Raw genomic sequence first — 21,923 nt, 5'->3', positions numbered from 1 at the left:
AAACATTAATGTTTTATATTGTCTGAGTTTGAAGAAAAACTATCTTTGTAAGGATCTGTTCAGAACTTTGTAAAAATATAGCAAGAATGTATTAAAATGTAATTCTAAAATAAGCATAGGCCTGTGCTTATCCTTTTTATTTTATTTGCTGCTTTGTTTTATGTTAAGAACTAATTTAGATGGCGCTCTGTTATTGTATAGCATTCTGAGTAGGGAGGGGGCTGAGTGTTGAGTTTGTATTTGCTAAGTTTTTTGATTAGATTATGTCTCGATGCATGCTCAATAATCCAGGTAAGGAAATCCTAGAAATTTGATTCTGTTCATCTGGACAAAGTTTTTAAGTGGGAGAAATATTTCGAGACTTATCCAAGTCTCTTCCTCAGTCTCAGTTGACTGCAGGTTTCCCCAACCTTATAAACAGTACCTTTGCTTAATCACAGAGACTAGCACCATTGACAAAGGGCCAGTTGATCAGTGATATGCAAATTGTCCACTGATTAGTAGACATGTGAACCATTCATAGAGGGTTGAGGAATGGCTGCAATCACAGCATTGTAAGATGGCGACAGATGTACCCTTAGGCCCCCTCCTCTGTTCAGAGATGGTCGTTCCTTTTTCACGTAAATGGCCTCCTTGATTCCTCTCTCAAACCAGCGCTCCTCCCTGTCCAGGATGTGCACCTCTTCATCTTTAAAGGAGTGACCACTATCCTGTAGATGTAAATAGACTGTGGAGTCCTGGCCTGACGAGGAAGCTCTTCTGTGTTGTGACATGCGCTTAGCCAGTGGCTGCTTGGTTTCCCCGATGTACAATTCACGGCACTCCTCCTGGCACTTAACTGCGTAAACTATGTTACTCTGTTTGTGCCGTGGGACCCGATCCTTGGGATGGACCAATCTTTGGCGTAGCGTGTTTTGGGGTTTGAAAGCCACTGAGACCTGGTGTTTTGAGAAAATGCGCCTCAGCTGTTCCGATACTCCTGACACATACGGGATCACTAAGGGTTTTCGCTTAGGCAGTGGATGTCCTTCCTCTCTCATGAATCGCTTGGAGCGTTCTTTAGGTGTCCTCCCTGCTTTGACAAAGGACCAGCTGGGATATCCACATTTACTCAGGGCCTTTTTGACGTGGTGTTCTTCTGCTTCCCTGGCCTCCGAGTCTGTGGGAATGGTGTTAGCTCTGTGTTGTAGAGTCCTAATGACACCTAGTTTGTGCTCTAGTGGATGGTGAGAGTCAAACCTTAGATACTGGTCTGTATGTGTGGGTTTACGGATGGATGCCACCCTCTATGAATGGTTCACACGTCTACTAATCAGTGGACAATTTGCATATCACTAATCAACTAGCCCTTTGTCAATGGTGCTAGTCTCTGTGATTAAGCAAAGGTACTGTTTATAAGGTTGGGGAAACCTGCAGTCAATTGAGACTGAGGAAGAGACTTGGATAAGTCTCGAAATATTTCTCCCACTTAAAAACTTTGTCCAGATGAACAGAATCAAATTTCTAGGGTTGATTAGATTATGTTTTCTTATTGTGATTAGTTCTTTAAATTAAAATAACCAGTCTCTGTCTGCTTTTAAAGAAGAATTGTCTGCAGTTTGGAATGCCATTTGTTTTACGTAAACATGATGTGCCATTGAGTGCTCCTATGACATTAAATGGTGTTGTAAATAGTACTGGTGACTGATTCTTCTTACATGCAAGCATAATGTCCCATTGAAAGCTGGCCCTTGTTGACCTACATGTTGTAAATTCCAGAAGTGGTGCCTTGGCAAGTGGTAATGTTCAGCTTGAAATCATATCATCATTTTATAAAAATAGAATACCATGGCATCTGCAATGTCAGTCACATTGGGAAGAAGCTTGAATCACTAGACTAAATCAACTTCAGTGCTGTTGTAAACAACTTACCTCGTCAGTGTTTGTTGGGCACTTCAAAAAGAAGGTACGGAACATTTTCATTATTATCATTATAATTAGCAAAATGGTGATCTGTTTTTTAACGTTCTGTTTGAAGAAATGGGTTTTAACATGTTCACAATGCAATGACAAGTTTGTATACAGTATTTCCAAATGTGCTGCTTATATAGTTATTTGGAACAGTCCTGTAAAACAGAATTAACATTTATATTATAATATAATATAATATAATATAATATAATATAATATAATATAATATAATATAATATAATATAATATATTGCAGACAAATGGTTAGTCTATTTGCTTCATGGATCCAGGGTTCTAAATCTCACAAACCAGTAATTTTGTTTTGCTGAGTCTGCAAGTTCTGCCCATGTCTACATGGGTTTTTCTCTGAGTACTCAGGTTTTCCTCCAATATCAGGAAAGATGTGCCTGTCAGATCCACCTGGTGATTCTAAATTGAGCCCCTGGGAGTGTGGGTGAGAGCATGGGTCCTATGATGGACTATCACTCTGACCTGGGTTAGTTCCTACATTGTGTCTAGTGCTGCATGGGTAGGTCCCTCATTTGCATTAAATGTCAAGGTGGATGACATATAATATTATATTAAAGTGGACTAGTGCTGTAATGGTTAGTGCTTCCACACAGCTCTAGAGGCCTGTTTTCAAATCTGGAATGTTCAATATCTGTGTGGAACTAGTATGGATATTTTTCTTTAATGCCACTTTCCAGATAAATGTTAATTAGTTTAAAATGCGTCTTTAACTGTGCTTGAGTATTCATTATATTTGCCAAAATACAGTACACAGTCACCAGAGACATTGCTTTGGTATAAGACTGTTCAGAAAATGAAGAGGTAAATAGATTAAATAAACTAGTGGATATTATATTATATCTCTTTATTATAAAAAAAAATCTTGCAACGAGATGTGACCTTTTGAAGAGAGACAGAAAGACACTTTCATGTCCCGTGAGATGAACAAGTCATGTCATACTTACAACCTTTGAAAGCAAGTCCCGTAATACACATGCAGAGCCAGTTAGAGATAACGGAAGTAGGAAAATTTGAAAGTCTCAAAAAAATGAGAGTAAAGATCGCATTAGCACAAACAAACAGAAAATATTGCTCGTCGTAATAATGGAACAGTGAAAAGAGATCGAATAGTGTTTGAGGATGTCTGGGGGAGAAGAGAGACAAGGCACTGAGACAAAAGGACAGCTGCTGTACAGGCTTTTAAACATTCGAAGCGCTGCACGAGATACAGATCACGTGGCACGGCAGCAAGCCAGCAGCTGATCGAGCAAAGAGGAGGTAAAATAAAACAACTGTTATTTGTTTCCCATTGTATCACCGTTTAAGAGGGGTTTTGGAGGAGCGACCACGTCTCCTTGGGGTGCGTTCAGCCCCCCTCTTCACAACGGCACGTAGTGCTGGCGCTTTTGGCAAGCGAAGTGAGCGGGGGCAAAGCTCCCTAGTTATAATATAATATAATATAATATAATATAATATAATATAATATAATATAATATATTATATTATATTATATTATATTATATTATATTATATTATATTATATTATATTATATACTCTTGACTATATTGGGTGCAAGGTTATAACCAACCAATGAATTGTGTACCATCATATGTGCTGCTTTCTGTCTGTGGTCTGCATGCTCCCCAAGCATGTCTTCTTTTCCAACATTCAATCTCAGTTCCCCCCACAATTCCAAATCAAACAATTTTTGTACTGTAAATGTGAGGCAGTTTGCATGTGACTGTTTTGATAACTAATTCATGTTCAACACAAATGTGAAACACTGTCTTGCACCTTTGACTGCTATCAACATTAAAAGACTGGAATTTAATGTGAAATAATTTTAGGACTTGTTATATTAACTGCATACTTAGTACATTGTAAAAAATAAAGATTCTTTAATGGTACTGGTAATGGTATGATTCTTTACTGGGTTGTGTGGTTCTTCATAGAACCATTGCTCGAGAAAGAACTATTTCATTCTGGGAAGAGTTCTTTGCATATGAAGTTAGTTCTTTGTGCTTTGAAAACTTTTTAATATGCAGAAAAAAACAGAACTTGTTCATTTAATGTAGGCTACCTAGCAGAACATTAACAGATTCAGAAAACTTGGACTTAGCCAGTGTGATTATATAAAGCGCTACTGGTATTTTACAAATCTGTTTTCACCTATTTATGATTATTTACGAAGCCTATTATGGACTTAAATAAAAAAGGTTCTTTCTGGAACCTTCTCGTGGATGGATCTCCTGGTAACCAAAAATGGTTCCCCTATGGCATTGCTCTGAAGTAGCACCTTTATTTTTAAGATTGTACAGGTTATTTCATTATATACAGTGGATTCAGAAAGTATTCAGATCCCTTCACTTTTTACACATTTTGTTAAGTTGCAGCCTTGAGCTAAAATCATTGCTTTGTAATTGGGATTATTGCCTTGTTGGAAGCTGAACCTTCAGCCCACACTCTTCACATTAGCACACCCTTTAAGGCTGTTGGGAATTTGGATGTTGCGAATATATATTAAGTATATATTATCGTAAGGAGTAGGAGGAGGAGGATGGGAGCATGTACTGATACAGTGCGTTCTTTTTATTGTAAAACAGCTCAGAATAAAGTTTACAGACTGACAACATGTTAATGAAGTATACCATACTAGTACAACCTTATAAGGAGGCACAATATTTGATAGTGCTACTTCACACATTCTGTTTTTTGGGTTGAAATCTGACATCTGGTTAGTGTTTGTGTTTACACGTTTCTTCGTTTTTGCAGAGTTTGCTTTCTCTTGGTACTCTCGTGTTTCTCCCACATCTCAATGACATGCATGTTAGGTTATTTGATGATTCGAAATCAAATACATAATGTATGAAAAACTGTGTGTGTGTTAGGGGCTCTGCAATGAAATGACATGCTTTGTCCAGGACTCATTCTTAACTTGCACCTTGTGCAGGTGAGATTGGCTCCCTGTAGCCCTGAAATGGATTAAGTATGTTTCAGAATGTGTTATGTTATAATCTTATATATTTCTTAAAATACATTTATAGTATAAAAATAATAATTAACACATTAATGAAATTCAAAATGAAATAATCCATTAGGGATATATGTTAGCCCCTTAAAATCCAGAACATTTTTTGTTAAGTATTAACAAACATATCGATCAGTCTTCCTGTGAAGTCTGCTGCTGTGTTATTCCCATTGATTTGATTCTCTCTGTATCATTCCTTGAACATAACTGAAAGGATTTTTTTTTCTTTTCAGCTTAAAAAAGACATGTCCTGATTAAATCAGTTTTGATTTAGGTCTAACCATCTGATATACAAGGTCTGTTGTGGGGAAATAATTTACAGCTTTTCACAGAGAATGTATTTAGCATATTCATATTTTTCGATATTGTGGCTTTCCTAAAGATGAGGATAGCAAATAAAAGTAAGAGACAAACCATTATTCAAATGGATAAACAACAAATACCACTTTCAAGTCATGATATATTAAATTGAAATTGTGTTCAGCCATCTCCTTGTTTCTGAATTACCATTCCTTCTCTTTTACAGGCACTGGGACAAGTCTCGTAAGCATGAAGTCTCCGGTAGTTGTCTATAATTTAGCACTGATTCAGAGTTTATGGGAGTGCAGAGTGAGAAAATACAGAGAGAAGCAGAAGAAAGAAGAACAAAGGCAAGAGAAAAGTGCCTTAAAAAAGTAAGAGCTACTTAATGATGAATATACTGAATATTGAGAATACCAAATATTCTCTGAATACTGAGTAACCAATTCAGTTTTCCTTTTTGCCTTGTGTCCGATGATGCTGGAATAAGCTGTTAACATCTGTAGACATCATAAGCAGTAAACTGCCCGAGGTTTAAATTTAAAGTTTAGGTTAGCAAAAAATGAAACAGAAGGAAATATTAGAATATTACAAATAGGCCTTATTCAGGGAACAACTAATAGGTTACAACCTACAGATGTTCTGCTGCAATTAAAGTAAAGTAAGCCTTGTAAGTTGAAGCAAACAATTTGCACAGGTGTTCCAACTTCTGTTGATTACTTAAAACCCTTCTGTTTGTCTTAAAGCAGAGTTGGAACACAATGTGTTAATAAACCCTCTGAAGCACTACATGGACAGTATTACACTGTAGAAAGTTATAAATTCCAGTGATGACGACACAAAAATGGCAATTAACAAATGAAATGAGACAGAGCATTATTACAATTACAAGTGCACACCTTTCATTTAAAGAAATAGAATAAAAAAATCAAAGTTTCAGTGAGTACAGTGGTGACCTAAACAATCCAAAGGCAACTGGAAACTGGAGGAAATTCTGATAGGTAGAGATCTGTCAAACCCAAAGTCACAACTCAATCAGAAGACAAGTTTCTGTGGGTCACCAGCTTACATGACAGGCACCTCACAGCAAAACAATTTAGGGTTAGGGTTAGGGAAAAAGCAAGTCTCACTTTCTACTGTGAAGGGGAGACTTCATCCAGGCTGCAGTAGTCCACATTCGGTATTTCAAGGCCCTATTTTTTTCTTAAATGAATGGCTTTCTTACTGCCACCCCACCCTGTCAAACCTGCAGCACAAACTTATATATATATATATATATATATATATATATATATATACAGTATATAAACTGTACCTCTGTCTGGCAGTTTATGTCATAGTGAATAGTTTTATTTAGGTAATCACCCAGAGCCTGTCTAATATAAACAGATACAATAAAAATTAGTAATTGGTCAGCACAGTGGTGCAGAGGGTAGTGTTGCCTTCCCAGAACATTTAAAACCTAATTTGCCTTCTAGCTGAGGTGACATTTGTGAGGTTTTTGCATAGTTTTTCCTGTGTTTATTTCAGTTTCCACTGGGAAATCTGATTTTCTACAACATCCCTAAGGCATGCTGGTAGGTTTACTGATCTACATTTACTTATTTGGCTGACACTTTTTTATAAGGTAACTTACAACATTTATGATACAATTGGTTACATTTCTATGATTTTTTCCCAGTTGGAGCACAGGCAAGTTAAGTGATTTGCTAATAGTTACACAATGTCAGTAGTGGGATTACAAACCCACTACCTCAGGGTTTGAAGTCCAAAGCTTTAACCACTATGCCACACAACAACAACAACAACATTTATTTATATAGCACAGTTTCATACAAAAAAGTAGCTCAAAGTGCTTTACATAATGAAGAAAAGAAAAATAAAAGACAAAGTAAGAAATTATAATAAGACAACATTAGTTAACATAGAATAAGAGTAAGGTCTGATGGCCAGGGAGGACAGAAAAAACTCCAGACGGCTGGAGAAAACAAAAAAATCTGCAGAGGTTCCAGGCCACGAGACCACCCAGTCCACTCTGGGCATTCTACCTAACAAAATGAAATAGTCCTCTTTGTATTTAGGGTTCCCACTGAAGGACTTGATGATGATGGTCATGCAGAATTCTGGCTTTTAATCCATCAATGTTGGAACATCACGGTGCTTTGAGTAGACGGTGGTGGCGCAAGCCACCACAAAGAAACCGGAAAAAGAAACAGAAGAGAGAGTAGGGGTTAGTACGGATTTTAGAACCACCATGAATAGTTATTATAATGAATTGGATATACAGAGTATCAGGATTAAATTAAAGTGAAGTTATGAGAAGGCCATGTTAAAATAATGTGTTTTCAGTAGTTTTTTAAAATGCTCCACTGTATTAGCTTGGTGAATTCCTATTGGCAGGCTATTCCAGATTTTAGGTGCATAACAGCAGAAGGCCGCCTCACCACTTCTTTTAAGTTTTGCTTTTGGAATTCTAAGGAGACACTCAGTTGAAGATCTAAGGTTACGATTTGGAATATAGGATATCAGACATTCCGATATATAAGATGGAGTGAGATTATTTAAGGCTTTATAAACCATAAGCAGAATTTTAAAGTCAATCCTGAATGACACAGGTAACCAGTGTAGTGACATCAAAACTGGAGAAATGTGCTCGGATTTTCTTTTCCTAGTTAGGATTCTAGCGTCTGCATTCTGCACGAGTTGCAAAAGATTTATGTCTTTTTTGGGTAGTCCTGAGAGGAGTGCGTTACAGTAATCTAGTCGACTGAAAACAAACGCGTGAACTAATTTCTCAGCATCTTTTAATGATATAAGAGGTCTAACTTTTGCTGTGTTTCTTAAGTGAAAAAATGCTGCCCTAGTGGTCTGATGAATATGCAATTTAAAATTCAGATTACAGTCAACAGTTACCCCTAAGCTTTTTAGCTCCATCTTGACTTTTAATCCTAATGCATCCAGTTTGTTTCTAATAGCCTCATTGTATCCATTATTGCCAATCACAAAAATTGATGCCTGTACACACTGCCTGTACATTGGTGAATGTAAATTATTGGTGAATGTAAAGTGTTCCAGAATGGCTGCATGTGTGAGTGTGGGCTGTTCTACTATCTAGGGCTGATATTCACCCTGCATATGCTGCTGGAATAGAATTTGGCTATCAGTACAGCTGCACAAAGTATCAGTGGATCACGGCTGTATGCTTGTTTAGATGGTATAATCATTTATCAGGAATATCTTGTTAAATTGCATTTATAGCAGCTAATCATAGAAAAGGTGAGCTACATTCATGTTAAATAAAAAGGATTAGATACAAGAGAAAAAGTTACAGACATTAAATTTTGAACCAGCAGGAATAAAAATATATTCATTCATTTTTGCTTTCTACCCTCCCCCACCATAACCTGTCATCGATGGGGGATGACCGAAAGCTTTACATTCGTCAAAAATTTCAATCTAGTCGTGGATCACGACGTTTTAGGGTCCCATGATACCAAAAACATTGATATCTCGATTATGGATGTGGTTCTGTCTGTGTTTGTGTGTGTGTGTTTGAGTTTCTTGAAGACGGCCTACAGCTAAAATGGCGGGACGGAAAAATACCAAATTCGAAACTTAAGCCTGTTTAGGCACTCTAGAGGAATCCTCAAGTACCGTAATTCTGCAATTAATTATGAGTTGTTCTTGTAATTTGCTGTCGTAACGACCTACTTTATGATCAGAAAGATCAGTATCAGAGTGGTAAATAATTATCAAAACTTTATAGAATAGTTTGGGTAACTTGGTTCCTAGGGTGCAAAGCCTACTGATGCTCATGTCCGAATTTTCTAAACCCACCACAGCAGAACTGGGTACAGGATAGTAACAGATCTGAGACAGGATGCCAAGTAATTGAAGGACACAATCACATACCAATACCTGCTCACTTTAAAGTTGCTAATCGCCTTAATTTGAACATCTTTGTGGTTTTGTTGGTAAATTATTGAACCCAAGGATAAACCCATGCAACAGGGGAAAAATATTTAAAATATACATGGTGACCAGAGTGTGATTTGAACCCAGTTTAAGTGCTTTGTCTTAGCAGAACTAGCCACCATAAATTTAAGTCACTGCTGGATTTTACCAGTAGTGCAAATTTCTGTACAAACCCTGGGGACCCTGCTAAACTCTACTAGCAGTACCACTTCTACCTCAGGTTCAGTTTTCCTCTAATGGCTCAACAATCACTCCAGTGCATTAGCCTACTAAGTTACAGAAATATTATTACATCTCAAAAGACAGTGGCTGATGTCTTTTTGTTTTTAGTAGAAGATTATTTAGCTGAAGCAATTATCATTTATTTATTTATTAGTATCCATCTGTGTAATGCTGTATGGTTGTTCCTTGCAGGTACTACAACTTTTACTATAACTTATCACTATCTGCGGAACCTTAAATGTCATTCAGCTCCTGAATGTGTTCTTGTCTCAAATGTAGACATTTCTGCCATGTCTTCAGTGCCTCTGTAATAGATTAATGCAGTTACCTTCTCAGCAGTCCTTCGGCAGGCAGCACAATGGTGTTTTGATCAGCATTGCTGCTTCATTGTTCCTGCAGGCTGGGCAGTGTATGTTTTACATTTGATTGCTCTTCTCATGTTTGCATGTTGTCTGACTATTTCTTTCCATAATCCAATAATGTGCAATATACTGTAGGTTAATCATAGAATACTTTTGTTTCACGTCATGCTATTGCTCTGCTTCCAAGCTGTTTTACTTCTCATGGAAAAAAACACTAAAGAAGCAGGGATCCATGGAAATTATTCATTTCAATTATTCATTTTATCTTCTTGTTAGACTGCTCAGCACATAATTATATAACAATGTAAAATGTCCAGAATGACTGTACACACAGTTGGCTTAGGTCTGTGTTTAACTTTGGCTTTGACAATATATTGTATCTAACCGTGGAATCCCAGAGGGTTATTTTCTCCATGAATTCTATTCACTGGAGTTTTTGTTTTTCTCTTCTCTGTTGTCAGCTGGCAATAAAACAATGATAACATTAATGGACACTAAATATATTATTAGTATCCTCTTATGTTAAGCAATTTTTTTTTAAATGTGTGAATTAAATCATTTGAACAATCTGACAATGTGATCTGTAACAAGAGTAAAGAGGAGGTTGAGGAAACCCTGAAGAGGTGGAGAGGAACCTCCTTGCAACAAGGAGGCTCGGGTTCACATTACGGGTGCTACCTGCATGAAGCTGGAATGTTCTCCTCACATCCTCACATACTCCGGTGTTCTCTCATAATCCACAGACATACAGGTTAGGTGAACTGGCATTGCCAAATTGGCCCTAGTTTATTTGTGTGTGTGTGTTTACTTTGTGATGAACTGATGTTTCTGCCTTGCACCCTATGAATGCTGGGATAGGATCCAGGTGTATTACAACACTGCCTTGAATAAGCAGGTTGAGAAGATAAATGAATTTGTTGAATTAAATTGGTGTACCTAATTTGGTGTAGGAGTGAAAGTGAATGTGTATGTATGTGGCTGTGCCCTCTGTACTGGCACCATGTACAGCAATAATTCTTGCTTTGTGGCTAATGTACTCCATGCTGTTGGGCTAGGCTCTGCTTACTTATAAATTTAGACTGGAATAAGATTTAACAGTTTTGGTAAAAAGTATTGAGAAACTCTTAAGGATCAGATAAGTGCTGGCAGAATCCTACTGCAATGCCTTTAGTGGTCTGAAATTCAAAAGCGTTCTGAAAGTTTTACAATCCTTCTATTCACCTGAATAAAACTTAGTTCCCATCTACCTCACTTCTTTTTGTATAAAATCTAAGACAAACTGACAGAGGCCTGTACTGCACTATTCTGCATCTTCTCAATGAAACCTCCTTTAGTTTTGATGGCCCTATTGTTTAGAACGCTCTCCGACTGTGAAATACTCAGTTTCCAGGTTCAAGCCACAGAACTTCAGTGTTTCACTCAGAAAAAAAATGATGCTGAAGCAAGGATATGTTTTCTTCCATTTCACTGCTCTATTTTTAGCTCCATATAAGCATCCTTCCATTGTTCATTATTCCATTATCTATTTTAGTGTCGCATTTCCTCACAAGGCAAACACAAGCATACACCAACAATCCCCCATACAACCCCAATTTACAGTCACCAGTTAACCTAAATGCATTTTTAGGGATCTGCAAGAGAACCAGAGAAAAACCCACACGGACACGGCAAGAAGATTCAATTACCTTACAGGCAGATGCCAGGCCTGGAATTGGAATCCAGCACTTTACAGCTGTGAGACAGCAGTTCTGTTTATTTGATTTTACTTTCTCTGTGTGCATTACATTCTTACTTTTTGTGCTTTTTTTCTTGCTTTTTGAAATTGCTTTGGGAAATTGTTTTGACAGAGCACACTATGGAAGTAGTTACATAAAATAAAGGTTAAAGCTCAAATGGGTCTGTAAGAAGAAAAGGCTAAAAAGAAGAAAAGATAGTTGCGTGCCTCCAGCTGTGTGATTATTTGTTTACATCGCATAGTCTCTACGATTTATTCTCATACATGAAACACAAGCATAGAGTGGAGGAAGATTGTAATGTGCATGCAACAGATATTTGAAGAAGGTCACAGGATATGTTTTAATTTCTTCTTTATCTTTATGTATTAAAGTCCAACTTAAAGATTCTCGACGCCTTCAGTTATGCTTCCTCTCACTATATTGACATAACTCCATGGGTAATTAGGACATCTACTCCCAAAGACAAATGAAAATATCTTGTTTCACTATATATGTGGATATAGAGTAATACTAAAATATCACTTTGGATCACCTGTATCATACAGGACTTGACTACTGAATAGGCCAGAGGAGGCAAACTCTTAGAGAATGTGATTTTATTGTGCAAAGAATTGTGTTATTTTGCAATATATATTCCAATTGTTTCATAATAATTGTTGTGATATTATGCAAAACTACTGCATTGTTTTACAAAGACATTGCCAGCTGTGGTCTGTATCACCCTGCACATGCGTGACAGCTGATGAAGAAGGTTAAGCACGTGCATAGCATGCAATAAAGTGACAAGAATTGAACAGACATTATATACAAACATTTAATTCTGCATGTGCTGAGGGGTATATTTAATCCACCCGCTTTAGGATCTCAGAGAGCCAGTCAGTGGTTATTGCAGCAATCCTGGATGTAAGGCAAACAGCAAACATTGTGGACAGTATGTTGGTCCTTTGTAGGGCTCAGACACACAGCCAATCAGAAATACTGCACTGTAGGCAATCCAGCAACAAAAGTCTATCAATGAAGTATCAGTTTAGTGTTAATCCAGTTATATACAGCAACTCAGGATAGAGCCTTGTGGAACACCATATAGGATATCATGTGTCTTTGAGTTGTAATTACCACAACTAACAAAGAATTTTCTCCCTGCCAGGTAGGATTCAAACCAATTTAAGACACTGCCAGAGAGGCCCACCCATTGACTAAGGCGATTTCTAAGAATATTATGATCAATGGTGTCAAATGCGGCACTCAAATCTAGGAGGATGAGAACAGATAAATGGCCTCTGTCTGCATTTACCTGCAAGTCATTTACTATGCTATAGATATTTTGAAATACTGTGACCTGGTGGCACATCGGTACTTTGGATCTCTGGAGGCTCAACTTTGAAAAAGGGGATGGATTTTATTTCCTTCACAGTATATGAAGAATTAAATGTATTTTGTTAATTGGCAAGTATTTCTAACACATTTCCAACACTCTGTGTTAAAACAGATAATCATACACAGTTAAGCACATTCACAGATACCAAAATCCACAATGCATTTATCAGGGAGGATTTGGCAAACTCCATTTAGACCATGGTACTGTGAGGCAGGAATGACAGCTCTTTGCTACCACTTTGCCTAAATTAAAACACTTGTACTAAACTCAAACCTGATTAAAATTAAATATATACCTAAAACTTTTGTTCAGTTCTTGTCACTTAGTTGCAATCTATGTACCTACTGAATCTCTCCCTCAATAAATGTCACTGGACGGCTGCATGCATGATGTTACTGGCAGCAGCATGCAGTATGTTTGCAAAATAACACAGTTCATTTTCAAAACAACACAACATTTATTGCAAAATAAAGATAATTATTGTGGAATAATGCAAAACTTTTATGAAATAATGTAATCATTTTTTTAAGTGGTGGGAATAAACCTGTATAGATATTGCTCACGTTATTTAATCAGTGATTTTTTTCTTAAACGAACATAGTAGGTGGATTTTTAAAGAACTTAATTAACCATTTATTATATTTATACTGATTTTATTGTAATCATTCCATACAAATAGATCAATTTTTACAAAAAAATAGGATTGAAAACAAATCAACCCCCACCCCTGAGAAAGAGAGCATGGCCAACAGAATAAAACTTAAAATTAGTAAAAAAAAATTAATTGATGAGTTTAATAGGCGGATACAGATAAATGGAGAAGAAAAAGAAATGGGAAGAGAATTACTTCCTCAGTGCTTTAAGAGCTTATTCTAAAATATTATTGATTAGATCCTGCCAGGTTTTGAAAAAGTTCTGCATAGATCCTCTAAGTGAAAATTTGATTTTTTTCCAATTTCAAATAATATAAAACATCAGTTACCCACTGACTTAAAAGAGGAGAGTTAGGATTCTTCCAGTTTAGCAAAATAAGTCTGCGTGCCAATAGTGTAGTGAAGGCAATCACAGTTTGTTTGTTCTTCTCCACTTTAAGCCCATCTGGAAGAACACCAAACACAGCTGTTAATGGGTTAGGAGGGATTGTGACACCAAGGCTGACTGAAAGGCACTTCAAAATTTTTGTCCAGAATGATGTTAATTTGGTGCAGGCCCAAAACATGTGACCCAGTGAGACTGGAGCTTAATTGCAGCATTCACAGGTTGGATCTCGCCCTGGAAACATTTTGAACAATTTCAAGCGAGACAGATGTGCTCGATATATAATTTTGAGTTGAATAATTGTATGCTTTGCACATATGGAGCGCGAATGAATTCTCTGCATTGCTACCTTCCAGTCCTTTTCTGATATGTTGCGTGAGAGATCCTTTTCCCACTGTCCTCTTGGATCTTTGAAAGGGAGGGACTGTAAAATATTTTTATATATTGCAGAAATGTTGTCTGAGTCCTCGAGACTGAGCAATATTTTTTCCAGCATAGAGGAAGGTGGGAGATGGGGAAAATCGGGCAGGTTCTGTTTGACAGTTTCTAATTTAAAGATAATGAAAGAAATGTGTTGCTGGAAAATAAAATTTGGAATGTAATTGTTCATAGGATGCAAAAATGTTGTCTATATAAAGATCTCTAAGCAATTTAATCCCAAAAGTTTTCCAGATATTAAAAACTGCATATGTTTGCAAGGGGTTGAAAAAGGTGGTTCTCATGCAGAGGTGCCACAGATAAAAGATTTTCCATCTTAAAATGCTTTCTACATTGGTTACATATTCTGAGTGAGTGAAGCACAATTGGGTTATTAGTATATTGCCGATACCTTGCATTTATTGGGGCACAAAGCAGGGAATATAAAGAAGTATTGCAAGATGTTATTTCTATTGCGGACCAAGCCTGTGTATGTTCTTCTATTTGTGTCCAGGTTTTTATAGCTTGTATGTTTGCTGCCCAGTAATAAAACTGCAAGTTAGGTAGAGCCATGGCACCTTCTGTCTTAGGTCTTTGTAGGGTCGCTCTTTGAATACGTAGATGTTTTAGGTTCCAAATAAATGAGGTTATGGTTGAATCTAATTGCTTAAAAAATGATTTATTGATGTATATTGGAATGTTTTGAAATAAAAAGAGAAGCTTACGAAGGATATTCATCTTAACAATGTTAATTCTTCCAGCTAGAGTGAGATGGAGGGTTGACCATCTATGCAAGTTTGCTTAATTTTTTCCATACAGACGGCGAAATTTTATTGATAAAGAGCTTTATGTTTACTTTATTTAAACTGATCTGCAATAATAAAAGGGAAGGTGTCGAATCTAATATTGTGTGCTTGAGAATTCACTGGAAAGAGCACACTTTTCAAATTAATTCTGAGACAAGAGATCTTTTGAAATTCTGTAAGTGCTGTTAAGACTGCAGGCACAGTATTTTGTGGGTCTGATATATACAGTACCATATCATCTGCATATAGAGAAATTTTCTGTTCAAGTCCTTCTCTGATAATCCCCTTTATCTGATAAGCATTTTGACAGTAAACTGCCAGTGGTTCAATGGCAATTGCAAATAGCAGTGGTGACAAGGGGCATCCTTGTCTAATACCACGTTCTAATTTAAAGTAGTCTGAGCAAATGTTAATACAAACTGAAGCTTCTGGATTGGTATACAGTAGTTTGATCCATGCACTAATATTCGGGCCAAACCCAAATTTCCCTAATGTAGTGAAAAGGTAGTTCCATTCAATCATATCAAATGCTTTTTCTGCATCTAACAATAATAATATCTCCAGGTTGTTTGACTTTGCAGGTGAATATATTATATTAAACAGGCGTCGGAGATTGGAAGCTAAGTGTCAGCCTTTAATAAATCCAGTTTGAACTTGTGATATTACCGAAGGCAGCACTTTCTCCATCCTTCTAGCTAGGACTTTGGAGAGTATCTTAACATCATTATTCAGAAGTGAAATTGGTCTGTATGATGCACATTGTAATAAGTCCTTGTTTTGTTTAGGAAAGACGGTGATTAATGCTTGGCGAAGAGTTTGAGGTAGAATTTGATTGTCTCTAGCTTCTGTAAATGTTGCTAATATGAGAGGAGCCAGCTGAGTGGAGAATTTCTTATACAGTTCAACAGGGTAGCTATCAGGGCCTGCTGCTTTCCCGCTCTGAAGTGACTTTATAGCATCTAGTCACATCTAGTCTAGTCTAGCTAGCATCTGATAGCGCCAGAGGTTTATCCAATTCCTCTGCAATAAAAGTATCTATTTGTGGTATCTGTAATGTATTCAGAAATGCATTAGATTGTGTGTTGTCTTCTTTGAACTAAGTAGAACATAAGGATTTATATTATATTTTTATGGTCAATGATTTTATCTCTGTTCGTGTTGGTGATTGCTGGGATTGTATTGTAAACTTCTTGATTGTGGATTTGTTGAGCTAAGAGCTTATTAGCTTTCTCTCCGTGTTCATAGTAATGATGTCTTGATTTAAAAAGGAGTTGTTCAGTTTCTTTGGTTGTTAAGAGGTTGAGCTCTGAATGCAAAGCCTGTCTTTTCCTATGAAGAGCCTCGCTTGGAAACCTGGCATGTTCTTGATCTATTCTAGTAATTTCGCTGGTTAACTCTGATACCTTCTTGGTTTCTAATTTATTTCTGTGGGAAAGATATGAAATAATCTGTCATCTTAAGAAGGCCTTTAGAGTTTCCCAGAGTATTCCTGCAGAGACCTCTGAGGATGTATTTGTCTCTAGGAAGAAACTGATTTGTTTTGATATAAATTCTATACAGTTCTCATCTGCTAATAGAAGTGGGTTAAGACGTCATCTGCGAGATGAGTATGTGGGGCATGATGATTTCAGCTCCAAGATCAGAGGGGCATGGTCAGAAATAATCAATTCTTGAGTAGCAATGATGCATTTGTGAGTAGAAGGAATATTCTTGAGTTTGAGTTTAGAAACCTCCAGGGGTCTGGTCAGTTAAAAACTGTGTAATTGTTTTTGCAGTGTTAGGTCTCCTGTCACAGGAGGGATGATATCTATATAAGAGTGGATTTAAAACACAATTAAAGTCCACAGCCATTATAATTTTATGAGTGTTCACATTGAGAATAGATGCAAATACATTTTGCATGAATTCCCTTTCATTGATATTGGGTGCATAAACATTTATCAGAATCACTTTACAGTTAAATAAGTTGCCCATGACAATCGCATATCTCCATTCAAGATCAGGATCAGATACTACATCTGATTCTACAAATGAGACTGTTCTATGTATGAGAATTACCACACCTCTAGATTTCTTTGTAAAGTTGGAATGGAACATTTGGCCAGTCCAGTCTTTTTGCAGCCGGAACTGATCTTTGCTTAACAAGTGGATCTCCTGTAAAAATACTATTTTAGCATTTAGACCTGTTAGGTGAGAGAATACTTTCTTTCTCTTTAATTCGTGATTGAGTCCTTTAACATTCCAGCTCACAAAGCTAACTGTCCCATCATGGAGACATTGATTCTGAATTTTTGATGTCTTTGTAGTCTTAACTGGAAGTGAGACAGCTTTAACCTTAATTTCCAATTTTCCCATGAGTTATCGTCATGCAGCCTATTGTTACGGTGGAAGTTATAATTATAAGGATTAAAAGGATAGATTAGATATAGCTTGCTCTCTTTCTCTCCCCCCCCCCCCCCATTTTGCCTCCCCACGTGAGGCTGGACCACATTTTACAAAGTCCCAGTCCTCTGACATACCTAGAGACGCAGCACGTCCAAAACAAAACAAGCCCCCCAGCAGTGACATTTGAGGATTAAAAAGTAGAGATATCTATTGCCGATAAAGTCTAAATACTATAAGCATAAAATATAATCTTCAACAGTCTTGAAAAATTAAGGCAGTAAACCCAGGAAATGGTGTTAAAAAGTGCCACTGGATAAGCATAGTAAACCATAATGCAATACAGTCATCCCTCACCTATTGCAGGGGTTACGTTCCAGAGCCCCCCGCGATAGGTGAAAATCCGCGAAGTAGCGACCTATATTTATTTTGTTATTTATATATATTTTAAGGTTTTATAAACCCTTCCCACACTCTTATAAACCTCTCTCACTCTCTTATTAACCTTTCCCACACTCTTATAAACACTTCCTATGCTCTTAAACACTTTCTACACTCTCAAACACCGCAGACCAACACTACGCGCAGCGATCAGACGTCGATGTGTCTGCTACTTGCTTTGTGAAGGGGGGCAGCTGAACGCACGCTATGCAGAAGTGGACTTTGTGCTGCTTCTGCCAAAATGCGTGCTTGTCGCTCTGCGTGTTCTGAAGGAGGAGGAGGAGTGGGGAGTGGGGGGTGGGGGGTGGGGGGTGGGGGGGGGGTGAGGGCTGAACGCACGTTCGCTCAAACCCCCCTCCCCCTTCCCGGGGGACATCATCATAGCTGAATTGGAATTGATGTCATCACAATGAGCCAGAATTGATGTCATCAGTGTGGGACCGGAAATGACATCATCTTCTGTAGTCGGAAGTGGAAATTAGTTTGGACAGCCATTGTGAGAACCCAGAAATGTAGCACTTTTTCATACAAATGATGTAGCTCAAAGTGCTTTACAGGATGACGAAAGAGAAAAAAGACAAAATATAAAAAATAAAAGTAGGCAACACTAATTAACATAGAAATTACGGTAATGTAGGGTCTGATGGCCAGGGAGGAAAGAAAAAACAAACAAAATAAAAAAATTCCAGACGGCTGGAGAAAAAAAATAAAATCTGCAGGGGTTCTGAGGCCATGAGACTGCCCAGTCCCCTCTAGGCGTCCTACTTAACATAAATAACCTCAATCAGTCCTCATAGTATTCAGGTTTCACATGGAAGAACTTGATGATGATGGTCATGTGGACTTCTGGTCTTTAATCATAGTGCTTTGATCGGGTGGTGGTGGCGCAGATCGCCACCACAGAAAACCAGAAAAAGAACAGCAGAGAAAGTAGGGCTTAGTATGGATTTTGGGGCCACCATGAATGATAATTATAATTAAATGCATATGCAGAATATCAAGAATTAACTAAAGTGAAGCTATGAAAAAGCCATGTTAAAATGACAAATATATATTTATGGCCATGTAATGAGGGTTCTAATGGACCTACGAGGTCAATGCCGACCCATTCAAAGGGAATATCAATCAGGGGTAAAGGAATAAGAAAATCTGACGAAGCTGGGATTCAGGGCATGAAGCACATGGAGCACAGAATCATCTGACCTACTCGTTTATCCCAGGCTTACCTTAGGGCTTGTTGACTGCCTCATAAGCGCATGTGTGTGACTATATATATATATATATATATATATATATATATATATATATAGATATATATATAGTGATATAAGGTGCTTTATTGGTGCTGACCTGACACAGACTGATACCAGAGGCATGGGTAAAATACACAAAAGAATTTGTTTTCTTCAGACATGGGACACGTCTTCCCCGTGCCCCACTGGCCCTACATAGCCCCCAAAAACACCACCAAAGAAAACCACCCAAAAAGCACTCTTCTTTTCCTCCACTCCTCCCAGGGCAGCGTCGTCGTCGTCGTCGTCCTCCTCCTTCCGATTCTGGCTCCCTGAGTAGTGGCTGCAGGCTCTTCTTATAGCCCATCCAGAAGTGCATCAGGTGGTAATTAGCCTAATTAGGCTGCACTTCCGGGTGTGGCTGCATCACAGCCCAGACGGGCTTGTTAAGTCCTTTCAGCTTCCACTGGCGGTGGCCACAGAACCCAACAGAGATGAGCTCCGAAATCCCATGCCTGTGGCCCTGATGCAACCCAGGGGGTCTGCCACCAAGTGTTCCAGGGGATGTATTGTGGATCCCATGGCCGCTCCCCCAGATCCAGTGTTGAAGGGGCGTCCCAGCCGGGTATGGGTCCTGGCCGTCCACCACAAAATATATATATATATATATATATATATATATATATTGTGATGAAATTATTCCACAAAACAATTATAAAGGTTTGGGGATTGGCCCCTTATATTCATTTCTGGCGGTCAAGATGATAAAATATGTTTTTATCAGACATTCGACAACTGTATCTTGCTTCTGTCGGCTTTTATATACAAAATGGCAATCAAAATGGCTACAGGAAGTGATGAAAGCAGGAAGTGACATCAGCCGTGAGAACCGGAAGTGACATCAACAATGCGGGACCGGAAATGACGTCATCCATGAGTGCCGGACGTGACATCATCAATGCGGGACCGGAAGCGGCGTCATCCATATATACATATATAGTTGTTCGTGGGTGGAATGGCAGTCTTGAAACTGAATGATTTTTGGGATGCCAAGTGGGTTGTCCCTTTTATTTGTTTCCAGACAAAATAAACTAAACAAAAAATGGAAAAACAAATGAAAACTTTGCGGTGCTCCCTGGTCCGGGGTTTCACATAAATTTCGTACTCTTTCACAATGGGAAAAGTAAACCTACCCGTAATCGAAATCACACAGAATATTCCTCTGTTTTAAGACAGACAAGTTTGAAAATTTGTCAGTGGTTTTCAATGTGTGTTTGAAATGTAATCTGATGTACAGTCTGCTTATTTTGGAATATCTCAACGAATGAACGAACACGAAAATTGAGCTTTTCCAACAAAATTTTACACAATCTCTGAAGTGTAATTTACATGGAAGTACTGCATGAACAGATTTTTTTTAATGCTTTTCAGTATTTTATCATCTTTACTATTCTGAGGAGACATGTAAGTATGAATTTCATTGTACTAAGTACGTACTGGCAGCTGAACTTGAAAAATTAATGTATATTGAATGCATGGACTGGCTATGATAGTAAAGTTAGTTTGTATTCTGAGTAATCCTAGACAAGTGAGCAGTGTAGCAGAATTTTAAACTCAAGTCCTAATTTGCAACACATATATGTGAGACAGTTAAAAGCAAAACCATTTTACTGGCATCATACAGCATTGAACTAAGTCCACACCCAGTGGTAATTCTTACTTTGTAGGAGCTACAATTGCTTGAAGACGATCAAATTAAGTAAAGAAATATTGTCTGGTGTGGCAACTTTTGGGTTTGCATGGAGGAGGAGGATGCCATGGCTGTTATGTGGGGACTTAAGCTCCTCAACAACCCACCCCCCCCATCATTTCCAAAAAAACAAAGCCACTACATACAGTATATTTATTCTGGCACAAGCACAATTACATGTTTTCTCACTTCTTTCCCTTTGTTGTATTTTTAAACAGTATTTTTAAAATGAAACATTTGAATAGAATACATCCTGTTTTTTTTTTTTTTTATATATTTTTGCTTCTCAAACGGCATCCTCATCAAAACCTTTTGGCACCACCAGCATGGAGATGCAGTGGGACAGTCTGCTGTCCTGTGCAGCCCTCTTCCCTCAAGTGCAAGTACCTTCTGGGAGCTGTTTGCTCACCCACCCTTCATGTTGGATGGTTTCTTCCAGATGTTCTGGAATTTTTTATAAGTCAAATACACTGTATCAAGTTGATTGATCTCTCTAAATCGTCACAAATGTTTCTGAGTGGGCCCTTAAATGGACTTTCATCTTATCTCTGTCTTTCTCCTATTTTAACTTATTAGACTTTGATTCCTTGTGATTCTAAACTTCCTGTGTAGGTAATATAAAAGGATGGGGACCACTTTTAATTAAGCACATCCGTTTCTGATTTCTTTTATTTTTTAGGTTGACTGAAGAATGGACCTTTAGACTGGAAATAAAGAAAAGAGCATTTTTAAGAAAGAGTCAACTGGAAGTTGCAGATGAACTGTATCATATCCATGACAAACATTTTAAGTCTGCAGAACGTACCTCACCCGATTCAGGAATTGATGTTGAGGCTGAAGACAGAAATTTTATATTTGAGCTCAATGGAGAACATCACACGGTATGCTTGATTTCT

General features: G+C 37.7%; 1 protein-coding gene across 1 annotated transcript in view; it reads left to right on the top strand.

Annotated features, from left to right (window-relative positions):
• The first annotated feature begins 1,829 nt into the window (after positions 1-1,829).
• lrrc2 (leucine rich repeat containing 2) overlaps positions 1,830-21,923 on the top strand; it is a 123,366-nt gene continuing 103,272 nt past the window's right edge. Inside the window, exons 1-3 of the mRNA XM_051929596.1 lie at positions 1,830-1,945; positions 5,515-5,662; positions 21,707-21,908. Coding sequence (XP_051785556.1) covers positions 5,538-5,662; positions 21,707-21,908 — 327 coding nt within the window. The 5' untranslated portion in view covers positions 1,830-1,945; positions 5,515-5,537. The remainder of the gene's footprint in view (positions 1,946-5,514; positions 5,663-21,706; positions 21,909-21,923) is intronic.

This window comes from Erpetoichthys calabaricus, chromosome 7 (genome assembly GCF_900747795.2).
Source record: "Erpetoichthys calabaricus chromosome 7, fErpCal1.3, whole genome shotgun sequence".
NCBI classification, from domain to species: Eukaryota; Metazoa; Chordata; class Cladistia; order Polypteriformes; family Polypteridae; genus Erpetoichthys; species Erpetoichthys calabaricus.
This window is presented reverse-complemented; position numbering and strand designations above follow the sequence as displayed.